The following is a 17,528-nucleotide window of genomic DNA, read 5'->3' on the forward strand; positions in this document are numbered from 1 at the left end:
TTAGAATATTATTTGTTACATCATTTTCTTTTACACTAGGAGAAAGTCAAAATTTTAGAGATCTACTATTCACACGTTTATAAAAATTCCCCGCTTACATTATGTAAGTTAGGAATTCCATGAGACTTACCGGTTCTGGAACCAGACTTGCACCACACGCATATCCAGGCCAGTGTCATGGGCCAGCTGCTCCCTCACGTGTCTGGCTGGCTTCGGACTGCTGCTGTACGCGCTCTTGAGTGTCTCCAGCTGCTTCGCCGTGATGGTCGTCCGCGGCCTCTTGCTCGCCGCGTCGCCGTCCAAAGAACCTTCGCCGCCTGTGTCGTTTGCACTTAAATTTACAACCGGAACATTCACAGAATTGCTGATGTTAAACTAAAATTTTGTGATTTACATCTCTTGTGTTTATTAAGCTTAAATTATGGTAGGTATTTTAACACTGTGATGACCTAAGCCGCATACAGTCTACTGACAGATAGGCCTAGCTATAACGTTTCTACTTTGACCAGTTAAAAACATTACAACTAAACGAACAAAATGTAAACAAAACTTTGTCAGAAAATGTAATTTAAGACTTCTACTTAACACACCAATATCAAGTCAGTCCAACGTCTCTAAATAGATGTGAATTTTTGAAATTAGAATGTTCATTATATCTCACCTTTAACTCTAGCCGCTTCGTAGTCTGGTTTACAGACGAGTTTCCCGTCTTCCATGAGGTAGAACTCATCGCCCGTGTTCAAGGTCCTCGCACAGGCCGCACAGGCGAAGCAGCGGAGATGGTAGACGTGTGACTGCGCCCGCCGTACCACCTGTGTTGGAGGGATGCCCTGCCCGCAACCCGCGCATTTCGTGCCGAAGCGCCTGGGACAACAGCCGCAAGAACAACAACATTATCAACGTGTTAACGGTTATTGAACGGAATAAGTAGTTACGTTTGGAATGCGCCGTCGGACAACTTGCGTCGGATGGAAAGTACGGATACTTACTCTACCCGCAGCCATCGCACTTCGTGCCAAAGTGCCTGGACAACAGCCGCAATAACAATAATATCAACGTTTAAGTGTTTATTGGATATGAACGAGCAGTTTGTATGCTTCATTTGTTAGCACTTTCATTGAAATTAAACCCGAAATCAAATAAAAAGTTAAGGGAAAGAGATCACTAAAATCTTTCCCAACTGTGATCTTCGTCAAGTGTAACTATCTGGCAAGAGTCAAGTAAAGAACATAATAAACTACAAAGTTCATATAAGTTCTGGAAGTGGGATTAGGTATACATGTATCACCGAGAATACCTATATAAATATGCAACTATAAGTATCACCTACTGTACACGTTTAATAATATTTAGATGAGCAGTAACTGACTAAAATGTTTATCAAAGTTATTAATTTGGTTTGTTAATATGTTAAAAATATTGATAGGTATGAAAAGATTTTACTATCCCACCCGTACCGTACAAGTAAGTATGCAGTGTAGTAAAAACACAACTTGATGAATCGATTTATATTTACTGTGTCACTTATGAATATAATTCCAAAACTACTATTACCTAGCTACTTACATATTCAAAGATGGTATGACAATTTTAAAAGTATTACAAATTATCTGATGTTTTAGATCCAAGGCAGCGACGCAATAAGCTGTTGCACAATATTTTCAGAATTTATAATTTCATTATCAGTAAGGATATTTTTCATGATAACAATGGCACCTAATTATTAAATGTGTTATATTATTGGCAATTCGCTGTATTTTCTATCTAATCAAATATTTGTTATCAGTTCAAAATCATTTAAGCTTTGGTATTTCTATTGTTTAATTTATAACGCTTGCGAAATTTGCAGAGTGAGTGTTGTACAAGAAAATGTGTAAAAATATTTAATATTGAAATTGAACTGAAATAATATTTTGTTAAGCTTTGTTTAATCAAGATGCAAAAATAAAATATGAAGAAAATATCTAGCAAGATTGATACGTTGATAGTAAGTAGAAAACCATGTAAATAAAAATTCTAAGTTTATTACAGCTAAGATGAATCTTGAACAACAATGCTAATGTTTATAAGCTGAAATTCAGCACGTAATAAAATCCATAGGAGGATGTACAAATTATGAATCTATGACCAGTTTTAAGAAACGGGATGATCCATGGATATATAAAAGGAAGAGATTATTAATTTTGTTTATCTCCACTTTACGCTTTACCTACTTGACCTACATAAGATGAATTTCCACAATCTAAGGTTTAGTGATAAATGCAAAAAAAAAAATACGAGAATACGTCCGCAGTCATAAACGCGTTTTAGAACTTTAATCAATCCTTGCCGATTTGTCAAGACACGCAAAACCGAGCATTTCCGCTAAATTGTGACCAAAAACTCTTTTTATAACGACCATGACTAACAGGCCATTTTTGGTGCATGCATGTAATTTCAAATTCACTAATTCCAATTTATATTTTGTTAATGTACCAAATAAACGATGACTTGACTTTCAGGCCCTTTTTAATTTTGATAAAATTTCTACAACCCTAACATTATCTTATCATCAATTTCATTCTTCACGATTCAGTCAATAATGTCCAATTTAATTTCTGTTGATGATTTACTTCGGCCTTCTTCCAGTATGGATTTTATTTACCTAAACTTTTCACAAAATACTGATATAATGTTACGAAGTAAAAAAGGCTTACTTGAAAAAATCATCAGTGCAATACAGCTGGTTGTTCCTCGCAAAGCATTTCCCAGACAGCATGGCCCTGCACTCGACGCATCGGAGGCAGCCCGCGTGCCACGTGCGATCAGACACCTTCAGCACATAGCGGTCCACTATCATCTCATGACAGCCGCCGCATTTCGGGATACTAGCTGCAACATACCACATAATCAATGGGATACCACACAAGTGATTCATATGAAACTAAAATTCATTGAAAGTATTTGTATCATTAATTTTTATCTAGGTATATCTAGATTGCTAAAAATCTTTGTTGCTGCATAAATACCTAAATGAAATGATTGGGTTACCAAAACAATAGGTGAGATATATAATTCTTTCTAATAAGTTATTTGGAAAATTTGGACAATTGTATGGTGTTTAATTTTTTTAAAATTAAGTAATTTACTAAAGTAACATCTCATGACTTTTATGATGGTCCGCATTCCGCAATAAAATAGATTATTGTTATTATTTCCGATTGAATTTTTTGCTATTGTTGCATATTCATCACGCTTAAAGGCTAGCTATAAATAAACAAAAAATGATTTCAAATATCAGTAACGGATTTATTATCACCATGTTATCGTGAGATATTAGTATTTCAAATAAATATTTTTTAAGGACTTCCCCTGTACATTTTGAGCAGTTTACCGAGGGCATGCAAAAATTATATTTCGTGTTGGATATATGCATCTTTCATACGTATCCAATTTGACCTAGATACGACGGTCCTAGTCCAGGTCGGCCATGTCATCCGGCTATCTGGCTGCTGGATGCTGGTAAACAAATTGTTTGGGCTCCATCTCATCTCTGTGGCAGAAATGTCAAGCCCAATGCCATTTGAGGTGGTAAATTCGCCATTTAATACGTTTACCTATGATCCCATTTCTAATTCGGTCTTACAGATGCTAATTTTCTGACCCAAGTTTACTTTCGCTATCGTTGTACCGTCGACCGAAATGAGAGTTGTGTCTATGGGTTCCATCCATTTCTCGTTTTCTCTAAATTCATCCTCAGCTCATGCATTCAACTATAAGTGATACATAGCTTAGATCATTAAGCATCTGCTGAAAAGCCTCAAGCATCTCTGCGATTAGAACGACATCGTCACCAGAGCAAAGATGATTTAGAAATTATCCATCCACATTCAAACCTTTACCATCCCACTCCAGTGTATTGAAGAAATCTTCTAGAGCATTTGTAAAAAGCTTCGGAGGTTATAATGTCTCTTTGACTTTCCCCCTCTTTTTAACTATTTTTTGAAGTGCCTTGTGTATGCATTGTTATTGTTGCTGATTGGTATAGGAATTCAAATAGTTGGACATATCTGTAATCTTTGCACAAAGAATCAAAAGACAGCCTAATTTTCCACTGATTCAAACGCCTTTTTGTAGTTTATGCGATTTGTCTTTGCTTCGTTTTTATGGAACAAAACAACAAGACTATTCTGCCAACTAGTTGGTAAAGTACCAGTGAGAAGCGCGTCGTTGTAGATTGTCTGGAGTATTGAGTTCGGACAAATATATTAAAATGGAAGGAGGCGGACTCACATATCTACATATAATACTAAGAGATGATATTGCCGGCGGAGCGGTCGTATTCTCTTTGTTCCTTATAAAAATATATTAAAATCACTTAAATGCTTGTTTTATTTTGATTATTTTATTTGGAAAACATACAGTCATATATCTTGTACAAAATCTTATTTAGTTACTTTACACAATAATTTGTATTAATGTATAACCATTATCCACCCAAGATAACGATACCGCTATTTTATACAACGCTAAGTAAATCGCAAAATATTATATTTCCGGAATAAAAATCTAATCTAGAACTTCATTTCTAAAGATTACTACTGAAAAGCATAAAATATATTTTTGATTATCATACTTTATATAAGGCAATCAATAGTTTAGAAGAAACAAGACATTACCGTAGAATACAATCTTCTTCTTCAAAGTTACCCTTTGCAGCCAGATAAAAAAGTTAAAAGCACTGACCACAGCCTAGGTAAATTCGGAGTAACAGCTTCGGAACAATAACTATTAATTGGTACCGAGGTAACGGCAGTCGTAACTTCTTAAACAATTGACAGATTCTGCAATAACCACGAAGAGGAAGATATCTACCATGTAAACCTGTATTTCGATATAAAAATCTGACTTCGCTCGTAGAATTAAGTATGCTGACTGAATAAACCGATTTAGTTCTAGATAAGTAGGTACATTAATTTTATAACGATAGGAGCGCGTTGCGATAGGTAGTTCACAAATTCTCCTGATAGAATAGTAATTATCCGAACTTTGGTTCTCCCGAGTTTACCATTTCTTCTACATTTACGCTCACTTTTGCTTAACTTTCTTCATCTTCAAACGTTATAAAATTATCATCTGGTTATTACTTTAAAAAAATATCAAGCGCCACTAAAACGATTTTAATTAGGTACCTTTTCTTCTACATTGCCTATTGCTTCTTCCCCTTTATACCTACCTACTTTGGCTTTTTTATTTTTTCTTATATATATCACTGTGCCTTTTATGATCTCCGTTTGATGAAAGAAGAAAAAATAAACATTCCTAGCTATCTGCCTAAAACATCATGCTAGATACCATTGCCAATTCCTATCGGAAGACTTATCTGATTCTTATAAGAATTCCATTATTATTAGATACCGTCATATCGTAGACTTTCTACATATTGAAACCGAAACAATTTTATGCGTATCATAAAACTAATAATAGCCCAACTCACAACTATAGCACTATTCACAAACACACTGGCAAACATCAACATGGCACACGACACCAAACGTACGTACATAGAAACACCTCGGGCAAGTGCTCGAGTTGGATCGGCGGGACGCGCATGTCCTCCAGGGTAGCGTCCTCCACACTTGGATACATCATGGTACCCAACATGATCCCTGTGCGGCCGGCCAGGACCGCATCTATCGGCGCACTGCCGTCACCCCGCCGCACAACCCCAACCCTCTTATCGCTCCTTCACAGCCATTGGTCGACGCCAATTCGATGATAACAGCCACCACGCCTATCGACCAATCCACAAAGACACGGTCCACCCATCTATCGACTGAATTTTCGCAACATTTCAATGCTACAGATATCGAACGCGCCGTTCGCACATGAACTTTTGTACCTTTCAGCATTTCTTTCATATTCGCTTTTAGAAGAGAAGTGAACTACAGAAAATCTAACCAGACGTTTAAGTGGTCAATTTACTTAATCTTGTTAAGTTCTGTTTGTTTTTGAAATGTAGATAGAGTCACTAAAATTTCTTCATACCTATTTAAATATTTTACTCAACTGACAAGATTTATGACTTTGGGATTTAGATTATTATTTAATTATTTAATACAAGAGCTAGTGAGCTATTATGATTACGTCATGTAATCAGTCAGTCAATCAGTAAAGATGTAGTTGATGGTGTTTGCTAACATAGGAATAGGTGTCTTTTGTCTCTTATTTACCTCATTTATTTAACTCTAGCTTCAAGAGACTCCCTTGCCGTGAAATTACTCTTGAACCACCCAGCATCCAGGCGTCCTGTGCTTTTAGATATTGTGATCCAGGTCATCTACTTACCTTCTAATACATGGAGCCAAGCTCTATAAATATCACACAAAGGGCCAGTCTAGGCCGTGGCCAAGCAAAACCGTCGGCTATAAATTATACAAACGAACGCGAGAGCACCGGTGTGTGCAACTTTACGAGCTATAAATCACGATACACTCGCAGCACCCTAACTAAACGGCCGGCCCCGGGTTTCCACGTATTATGGAGCCACGGCTAGGTTTGATTCAATCCCGGCGGAGGCCACTAGGTCAGCCGTATTTATGAGATGGTTCATAATTGAAAGAAGATGGTGAAGTTGTCGCTTTTTGTGAGAAGCTGTTGAAAAAAAAAACTGATTTCAACAAAACATTACCCAGAAGTGCTTTTATTTTAGACGTTGATTCAATAATTGTTATTGGATTCATAAAATGTTCTAATGAATTCAAATGTTGTTTCAAAAGCATATGCAAATAATTTAGCTAGTTACAAAGTTCGTTGGAAACCGCCAGGAGAACAGTGTTAAGTGGAATTTTTCAGAAATTTTATCAACAATGATTTGGTGAAGTGAATACAGCTCATAAGCGTCACCATGGTTGAACATAACCATCCACTTTAGTAAAATTAAGATTTATACATACATTAAAAAGCCGTGTGGTTTTCGGCCCTTTAGAATAGGACCACTCCAAGGGATATCGTAGATATAAGGCGATTAAGAAGATGGGATTTTGATATCTTATATAGATACTTTCTGCTAAATGGCTCTCTCCTTATTGTAAAGCATAAATACATGACAAATACCTGTATGTTAATTATTAAGCCCTCTTTCATAGACACTGCATTGCGGACAAATCTATCTACCTATCTCTATACTTAGAAGTCTAAATTTTATCAGAAATAGTTACCTACAGTACCTAGGCCGAAAAATTATGTCGTGTCGTGACATTTGTTTGTTCAACATTAAGGAGGTAGTCAACAGCAAAGTAGGTAATCACTAGCCACCTAAATGATACCCGCGACTTCTTTCCCATTAAATATCTATAAATTTTAACTTATTATGTTATTCCAATGTCTAAGCTTTATTACTGCAGTTTCATACAAATCTGTTCAATAGTTTTTGTAAAAGAGCAACAAACAGACATATCCTTACAAGCTTTCGTATCAATAACGTTAAATAATTTAATAGTTAAATAATGGGGAAATGGGTATTTCATCACACTACATGAGAAATGAATTGCATTTGATAAATCTTTTCAAAATTAAAAAAGGTTCGTCGCTTATCAACTCATTTTAATGATTTTTTTTTTAGAATTACTTAACTAAATACACATGTATATAGGTAGGTACTGAACTACTGACTTAGGTACATGAAGAACATATTATTAGTGTCCGACCGAAGGTCTATTTTTGGCCGAAGCCGAAGCCGATTAATCGGCTATCGCCACAACCTTCGGCCGAAGCCGAAGCCGAAGGTTTATATTCTCTCAGCACTCAGTAATTAATTTTGTTCAATATTGTCTACAAGCTACAATTAATATTAAAATTATTCAAAACCTCAATATTGAAGGTTTATACAGGGTGACATTTAAAAAACCCTCAAAAACTACGTCACACGCTTTATTAAAGACCAATACTACAAAAAGAAATTAGAACTAAACATGTAAATAAATGTCTGAAAAAAACTTTTTTTTCTAGTGTTTAGATCAAGTAAAGTACAGAGTTATCGAGATCGCTCAGCTGAATGAATTGTGTCCTTGACCTCTGAATCTTACGCGTCGCTTTTCCGCCGACCGGGGTGATATTACGTATTTAGGATCGTGGATTTTAATACTTTTATTTTTTTTGTACTTTCTGAAATATGAACTGATATTTTTCTTTTAACGTTTTTAAATACCCTTTAGATGAATACACTTAAAAGTTAAATTTATGCAGTTGAATTAAAAGTCACCCTGTATATTAACTGTCTCATATAGAAGTTGATGATATATCATAGAGATGGTTGGTTTAGAGATAAATAAAAGTTTGTGATTTACCTACTGGTAAAAAATAATGATTTGATTTCTTACAAAAACACTCGTTTAAATACACGTACGGATTTGTTTTAATGCATGCAATCAGCAATGTGATATTTTGACAGTGACTCCCCGCCGCCTCATGCTCGGACCTTCGGCGAAACCTTCGGCTTCGATCGGGTTTTGGGCCGAAGCCGAATGTTTCGCCGAAGGTGGATTTTTAGGTCGAAGGTGGCCGAAGCCGAAGCCGAAGCTTCGGTCGGACACTACATATTATAAGCTTATTTTTATTCAAAACAAAATCCCTACCGATTAGGTAGGAATTTAAAAATAAATCGTTATTACTATGTCATTATGACAAATACGAGTATATCAATTTTGAAAAATAATTCAAACGTAGCGAGGCCGACTTGTACCAAGTTATTTTTCGTAATTGAAGGGTGGTCGCGTGCATGTTCCCGAGGGCACCGGCGCGTGCGTCGTTCCTTCATAATTGAGGGTTGTACCGCGAACAGCATATATTTTAGGGCTTCTCTACGAAAATCCTGATCGGATGCAACTAGCGAGCACCCATTTGGATATTTATTGAAGGAAGCCGGTATTCCTTTTGAATAACAAAAAGTTCCCCTACTTATGATCCGCAAAGATCTATCTTTTTCATTTCTACCATATATAACTGAGGTGCTGTTTCATTGTGTTATCATTTATACTTTCGTTTCTAAATATTATATGTTAAAGTATTACTACTAAACTGCGTTGGAAATTATAAATGAATTAAGAAAAATAAAATTGTATTTGACACGAAAAATAAACCGTAGGTAGGTATAAATTGTTCTAAATTTAGCAACATTTGGTAAAGATACAATGTCTAAAAGAATTGAATAAAAATGTATTTCCTGTCATTGACCGGTTGCGTAACAATAACTCATAAAATCATCTATTTTTATAACCGGAATTAAGCAAAGATAGGACTATACTCAGATTTTAATATTTTGTAAATATTTGTATTTGCTTTGCTTCCTTGGAAATCCCTTTTGAGAATATTTTAGATTTCTTTTCGTAGCCGATGATTTGCGATTTAAGGATTTAGTTGCTTGTAATTTTAAATAAAATGACACTTTGTTTTACATATTCGCTTATTAATTCGGTTTTGATTAGAATTTTATAAAAAAAAAAAACAGTAGTTATTTAAAGCCGAATATAAAATTTTAGGTACGTAGGTACTGACATTTGAACAACGGTCGTTTATATAAATTGTTTTATAACTCTCACGTATATTCAATTCCTCATCATGTAAAAAATCATGTCACGTAAAAAATATATTTAAAAAAAAATTAAACTTTGATGCGACTTTGATTATCTATGAGAACTTGTTACATCACCTTAATGTTTTATACAGACACTATTTTCTGTATCACTACCAGACCTGCAATCGAAACCCTTATCTCCATAACAACACAAGATAAATGACAGTTGATTCCCGGGATCTGACGTCAATTGGGTTTCTAAGTCCTGATAACTCACATCAAACCTACCAATAGTACAATGGACGAAAGAGCTGGAATGACGTCTTTAAAATAACTGGAATCTTATCATAAGCTAACATTTAGCATGGTCTTCTTTCAAAACAAGTTTTAGTTGGTTTAAACTTGATTATACCTTCCTAGGCTTAATCAGTGTAGGCCTAATCACCTACTCGTATAAAAGCAACGCGATTTGCTACTAGTTATGTTGAGATACAAAATCTAGTCAATAGATTATTTTTTTAATAAAAACAAATATATTCCCTAAAAATCTAAAAAAATCGAGAATGACGTGAATAATATACCTACCCTACCTTCACTTATAACTTAACCTATCACAAAATACCAACAGGACATATCAAAACTTTCACCATAAAACTACCCACTGAAATAGACAAGTAAGTACTTCACCTTACCGTAATGACCTAGCAGTTCCCATGATATAGGTTCAATACTTTTCAGTAAATCTATTATGTGTGAAATAATCATGATAAACGATTTGATACTCAATGATACGAATTAAAATTGGGTATATTTATACAATTTGATTACCACGTCAATTACCCGAATTCACAATATCAACTAGATAGAGAGATTCACAGAATTTTTCTCCAAATTAATAAGTACCGATATATACGAATTTACTAACAAATAATACTAATACTTGTTTCGACCTGTGTAAAAAAGTCCCCTGATTTAGATTATCGTTATTATCGACATTTTATAATCTTTTCTTGAAAATTATGTAAATTATGGAAGTAATTGTTTATGTTTTGATACTTCTGAAGAAGTAAAGATAAATAAGAATCTGTGATACGGAGTTGGTCGCCGTCGATAAGAAACGGATAAGGATGTCTTACTAGTAGTGAGTAGTAGTAATGATTACGTTTACTGCGTTGGTTTAAAAGAATAACTGTTTACGGTTTTAATAAATTACTACACGTGCATATTACGCGTACTATAATTATCAAAATAATTAATTCTATATGTAAAATAAAAAATTAAATTAAAACAAAGTTTTAGTTCTCCAAAAAGTTAAAGTAAAATCTGAGTACAATTAAAAATTATTTAGACAGCGATAAAATAAAATTATAAATACTCATTGATAAACAGAAATGATAATATTTACCATATCTATTATTCCATGACAAATCAATGTTCTCACGTTGTATGGGATCTGATACAAATTGACCCACAATAATTTGGTCTCCTGACGGTTTTCTGCGCGTGTCGCTGGGCCGTGGTATCCAATTACTATGGGAAACTACTATCGTATCGAACTATGAAGAACCATGCCCTTTAGTAGTCGTATTTCGGTATTTGTGCATCAAATATTGGAACTAACCTTATAACCATATAAAGTTAAGTTTTAGGCGTCGGTGGTCGAATCGATAAAAATACCGGAATACGTGATACGCATGGGAGCATAGGTTCAAATCTTATCTCGACCATGTTCAAATGACTCTTTTCTGAGTTTTGTATGAAATACATTTTCTAACTAGGTATAATTTTGTTATAACTCTATAAATTCCTATGCAATAAATATATTACAAACAAAAAAATATTTTTTTTTGTTTGTTATATCAATCCTTATATAGATATAGTGAGTGTTGTATTGTACCTATGTACTATTTTCACCAGATAAAAGTATAATACATTCAATTCTTGATTCTATGCAATGCAGAACAGCCCATTCCCTTGCAGTTTGATAGACACTGTTACATAAATTTTCGTCAGACATTCTGGTTTAATACAAACATAACAGAATTACCATGAATCATTGATGCGCCAGTATACTGGCTCGTTTGCGATCCCGCCTGCTGGAAAGCGGCGCTTTAATTCGATAATGTCAGCCTTATCTGATTATAACGGAACCGAAAAATTATATCATTCTGTAATTAGGTTAAAACGCAATTTAGAGATGCGCCGCGGGCGGCACGCGCCTCGACCGAAACACTTTTATGGACCTGTGACGATGGGGTGTCGCCAACGGGGGTCGCAGACGGAGCTAAGTCAGTCGACAAATGTCCGTTCTCCAACTCTTTCAATTCACAAAAATATATAAACACCAATTTTACTTCGAGTAATTTTGCGTGCGATATTTATTGCCTGTTGCTGTTTTGCAAAATGTTGGCTAACAACTTAGCTAACCGGATAAAACAGGCGCTCCATAGTCATAAATGTTGTAGTCCGCTTCATCAAAGACATTATTATCTACTTTTTAGTAGATCTTTAGATTAGGTAGATACAGTTACCTACTTTACTAATCTTAACCAACTTTCCGAAAATATTTGCATGTAATTAAGTACATGTTTTATCAAAACAAAAGAAAACCAAGAATCAAATTCATTAGAAACGGTACAAAACCGAAATATTGTAAGGAATAGGTATAGTGCTATATTGTCTTCTTACATAACATATATGTCCAAAGGTAAAATATTATTGAATTTTATTATTTAAATTATATTTATTTAACCATAAAATCAGAACCATCGCATGGCCGTCATCGTCCCCTCAAACCCCGAAGTCACCCCACTTATTAAAATTAATAAGTGGGCCCTTCGGCCGTAATGATCGCGCTGTGTCAATATGATATATTTGGCAAACAAAGTTAACCAGTAACTGCCGAGGCAAGTTTGCGGGTTTCGCCTGCGGTTACTAGGAAAAAAATAATATTATTTAATTATTTATAAACAATGTTTAGTCTACTTAATAAAAGTCAACTTCTTAAGATAAATAATACTATATAAAAGTAGAAATAGTAACTTTATTGTTACAAAATCAAAAGCATTTTTGTCAGTTTGTTTGCTCACCGATGCTCTTGCGCTGAGGGAATCATTGTGAGGAAACATAATCCAAGCAACTGGATGTAAAACTCTAATCCAATATGGGTTAGTTTCCCGCGGCACGAGTGATGCACCTATGACAAGAGCAATATTCTTTGCCTATAACCAATAATATTATAACTATAAGCTCTTCCAGAGAGATGGATACGTATCCGGAACGCCAGGGGATGATGATTACTGGAAGTACTATTTTAGAAGATATAAAAGTAAATAAACTTTTTACGACATGAACGTTTAGAAGTCTATCACAAATCCCGATCATAAGAATAACAGTAATGAATAAACAAAAGAATGTTCGTTTTTATCTCACGGTTCTTACAGATAATTAGCTTGAAAAAACTTGATACTTTGTTGTTTGACAGGCAACAATTAACGAATGAACACTCGAAGAAAATCTTTGTGCAGATTAGGTGCACCGACTCTTTGATCTAGTATTTACCTACCACTACCCTATCCCTAACCGAGGGTGGCTTTACGAGTACGAGGGCTTAGTGTTTGCCAAATAAATATTTTCAATAAGCGCACTCAAATGTATTTGTCTTTTAATTTATTACGACCAGTTTCGTGTGTTGTGAATGAAGTGAAACTGATTATTTGTCTTAGGCATAAATATGGATGGGCACTCGATGGGGCCTCGATGGATTTGATATGGTCAAATTCAAGTGTGTTTCAAACAAGAGCCTATCAGAAAATTATTTCATTGAAAGACTTCGTTAGGTATACTTGAACATAGGACACCTCACATCTCTCTATGTTGACAACTCCTTGCCAACATAGATGTTAAAAAGAGTTTGTAGTCAAACACTGGTTTTTATTATTTTTATAGTTTCTTTGTCTAAGTGTAGTTTCAACCAAAATTAACAAGTGAATGGCGATCAAATTCAGATTGCCAACAATACCTACTCTTACGAGTACAAAGCGAGCAAATATAGTCCAAAAAGGTATACTTAGTTTGGTTCTTAGTGAGGTTAAAGAATCAGGTTTCAAGTTGGAATTTAAGTTGGTGTTATTATTTTTCTGTGAACACGTTTTTGCGAGTTAATGAGGTGATTTAAAAAGAAAGTGCTGGGAGCGTGGCACAGCGCTCGCTCTCGATGCAAGTTCTTTTGGTAGTAGCTGGTTTCACATACTACAATCAGAGAATGTTACCTCTGACTTCATGATAATGAATAAACTAAAATCGACTTTAATTCAAAATACGCAAAGTTAAGTATCAAAATCAGTGAGGAGTAGTAAGATATGTTGGGTAGTTAATTCAACTCTCTTTCATTTTGTTAAAGTTCAATTTGCTTTGCACATGTCGTGGACAAAATGTCTCTGAATGCTGTGTTCGATGTGTGACTGTAATTGATATCGGGTGCATGCCGTCTGCTTTGCTCCCCGTTTAGTTATGCTTCCTGGCAAAATAATTGCCCGCATTTTTTCATTTATCGCGCCAACTTTGATTAAGGCTAAACTAGGTAGTACTTGTATTAAATTTTTACGTTTGGTAAACGCAAGAAACCGAGTTGGAACACCTCTGCTGCATTGTGAAACGTGGTTGATGAACTACAACCACGTTTTATTTTATCAAGTTCAGTTGAACTAGCCTGCTATCTAAAGAGCAATAGCTCTTACAATGAGGAAAACATTATAAAGTTACATACACTATATAATTATGCAAGTTTAATCAACTATAATGTGAAATTATGGACTCATTTAATTTACTACCTTTAGTAGATAACCAATAATAATATAATCATACCTACATAATATAATAATACAATCCATATCAAATCATTTTAAATTAACAGAGCTTTACCTACAATAAAATATCGTCAGGAATTATAAGCACCATTACTTTAATTAATAAATATAAAACGTGAATATATGAACATAAAATTGCCAATAAAAAATATAACTATACAATCCGATTCCTTGCTAATATGTAAAACAATGCTATTATATACCTAAAACAATTTATTTGCCTCACAATCTTTTATCTATATTACCAATAAACTAACGCGATCATGTTTAATTATTATAAAAAATTTGCCCTAATCTTTCCACAATACTAATATCGATAAAAGTATTTTATTAACTAAGGAATATTTTTATATGTCACTCAAAATAAAATAAAATTAAAGTACAATGTCTCGCAAATTCTCGGAATATTGCCACCACGGAAATTTAGAAAAAGCCTTTCTTTGCGGTCATTATATTTATCTGAAATCTATCTGAATTTCAATTCTAAATTCATCCACAGTCCATATCTTTGAATATCTACTTAATTATTATTTAAAGCTGTGAGAAGAAAAAGCGAAAAAGATAATAGATATTTCATAGTGAATTACTTTTGCTTTTCATTTTAACCATAGATGACGACTGACGGCCTCTGTGGCGCAGCGGTAATACGCTTGTCTGTGACACCGGGGGTCCCGGGTTCGAATCCCGGCCAGGGCATGATGAGAAAAGAACTTTTTCTGATTGGCCTGGGTCTTGGATGTTTATCTATATAAGTATTTATATTATTATATATAATTATTATAAAATTATAAAATATAGTATCGTTGAGTTAGTATCTCGTAACACAAGTCTCGAACTTACTTCGAGGCTAACTCAATCTGTGTAATTTGTCCCAAAGTAAAAATTAAAAAAAAATAAATTAAATTAAAATTAAATTAAATAGATACTATAATATATTAATGTAGTTTTCAATTTAAAAAAATCGTATCGAGCGAAATTGTTAACCTTTATTGCAGTTTCTAAAAAACTGGTAATAGCTATGCCGCAGCCCTTGAAACTTGTTACTCTTGGCTCTTTCTACCCTTAGAGGTTTAAAATATAGTTTTTACATATGTTTTTACGCTATAGCAGTCTAATCCGTTGCTGTGATATGCGTGAGATTTAATATATTATGCTTACTTAGGTATATAAACCTTTATCAAGCACCTTTTCCATTTTCATAATCAGAAAATAAGTACTATCAAGGCAGTTGTATGCATAGTACATTGTAAATAGTAAAAAAAATATTGACCATTCTTCACAGTCATACTAAATAAGATTACAGAAACAGAAAGCAAAGTGGTTCAAGTCCAAAGTCAAGGCGAATTTTAAAGGAAGTGTTTTACCTAGTACACTTTTTTGCTCAATTTAGCATGTCGAATGGGTCTAGCAAAAAACTTGTTCAGCAACTAAGTATAATTAAAGTTGATAAAATAAGTCGTAAACGCATGCAGGCGTCACTTTAGTTGGTATCATTAAAAAAAAACAATTTGTGTAGTCGGTGTTCAAAAATAGGGAATATCTACTTATTATTCGTATTGAATTATATTATTACTATTAAAATACGATCTAATTAAAAGACATTTTTGTCGATGACTATGTTTAGCGGGACGAACGATTTATTAGAGAAACCTATTTAGTAATAACAAACTTGACAATAAGTTTTATTTTATATCAAAACTAACCGACCATAATAGATAAACCGTGAAACAGTTATGAATCTCACAGTGGCAGTAAGCATGTATCCAAACTACTACCTATCCTATACTATTATAAAGGCGAAAGTTTGTATGGATGTTTGTTACTCTTTCACGCAAAAACTACTGAACCGATTACCATGAAATTTGGTATGTAGGTAGCTGAAGACCCAGAATAACACATAGGCTACTTTTTATCCCAGAGTTCCCGCGGGATTGATAGGGTTTCCATGCGGACGAAGTCGCGGGCGGCCTCTAGTTTATTATAAGTAAATGCAGAAGTTTGTTTGTTCTCTCTTCACGCGTTGCTATCTACTAAACCAATCTTTTTGAAAGTAAACGTATAATTAAGAGTCTGCAGAAGGACACAGGGTACTTTTTATTTCGGCAAAAACTATAATCCTGCATTCTTTTTTTAGGTAGCTATAAATTCGTGCGTGTTGGTGGCGCTTAATTCGTGCATGTAAATAGCGCTTAATTTGCGCGGACGATGCTGCGGATCAAAACTAGTTGTTTAAAATACTTACGTAGGAAATTAAATTCCCCAAGAACCTTTAAATTAAACAATCGTTTAATTTTAAATCCAAACAGTTTTACCATTTACACAGACTTCAAAACTAAAAAGTAGATACTTATAGTAAGTACCCTTTACCGATTCTGAAGAAAAATTTTCACGCCTCAGAAACCGTGTTTGTATTAGTAACCAACAAACAGCAAACACGAAGACATATTTACAGAGACTACAGGTATATTCTTATATTATCTACTAGACTGAAAATTCAGGTCAGTAGCATTGGTCAGTCTGTAATAATTACATAATCATAGACAAACAATCAAAATGCCCTTGTGCTGCTTAATGACAGCTCCGCGTCGCGTGCGCCGTGCATCCCTGTCCGTGGTTCATTATGCAGTTAAGGTCACCATTCATGTCCCATGATAATCAAATTTGCTAATAAGTATTAAAATTTAAAAATTTTGTTACACTTTAAAATAGGACTATTCCATATATTTTTCATGTATATCGTTATAGGCGACTAAGACTAAAAAACTTGACATTCTTCTTGTAGGCGATGAGCTAGCAATTTGAATATCAATTCCATCATAAGCCGTTATTAAGGTTAGCTAAACGTGGCCTTTCAATCTTTTCGAGACTGTTGGCTCTGCCTTCCGCAAGGATTATAGACGTGATTATATGTATGTACTTAAGTATTAAATTATATTAGAATTAACAAACTGGCCGGTATATCTTTGAAACATCAGGTTGTGGTAATGTTGCCAGAGATGTCTCTTGAGCTATGTGACAACAATAGGTATGTTTAAAAAATATTTCTCTTAAGTATTCAAAAAATTGAAATGTTCATATTCTCGTAGATAGGATATTATATATACGAC

At 34.3% G+C, this 17,528-nt stretch overlaps 1 protein-coding gene across 3 annotated transcripts in view; it reads right to left on the reverse strand.

Annotated features, from left to right (window-relative positions):
* The window catches only part of LOC106133565 (LIM/homeobox protein Lhx3), a 15,735-nt gene extending 5,402 nt beyond the window's left edge, over positions 1-10,333 (reverse strand). Inside the window, exons 1-4 of one of the 3 annotated variants that reach the window (XM_060944413.1) lie at positions 10,246-10,333; positions 2,697-2,871; positions 662-870; positions 131-317 (exon numbers count right to left, since the gene is read on the reverse strand). In XM_060944413.1, the coding sequence (XP_060800396.1) occupies positions 131-317; positions 662-870; positions 2,697-2,871; positions 10,246-10,318 (644 nt within the window). In that variant the 5' untranslated portion in view covers positions 10,319-10,333. Of the gene's footprint in view, positions 1-130; positions 318-661; positions 871-2,696; positions 2,872-5,543; positions 5,697-10,245 lie in introns of those variants that run through there. The other 2 variants (XM_060944418.1, XM_013333343.2) reach the window with 2 other exon arrangements.
* Between the last annotated feature and the right edge of the window lie 7,195 nt (positions 10,334-17,528).

Source organism: Amyelois transitella, chromosome 2, assembly GCF_032362555.1.
Source record: "Amyelois transitella isolate CPQ chromosome 2, ilAmyTran1.1, whole genome shotgun sequence".
NCBI lineage: Eukaryota > Metazoa > Arthropoda > Insecta > Lepidoptera > Pyralidae > Amyelois > Amyelois transitella.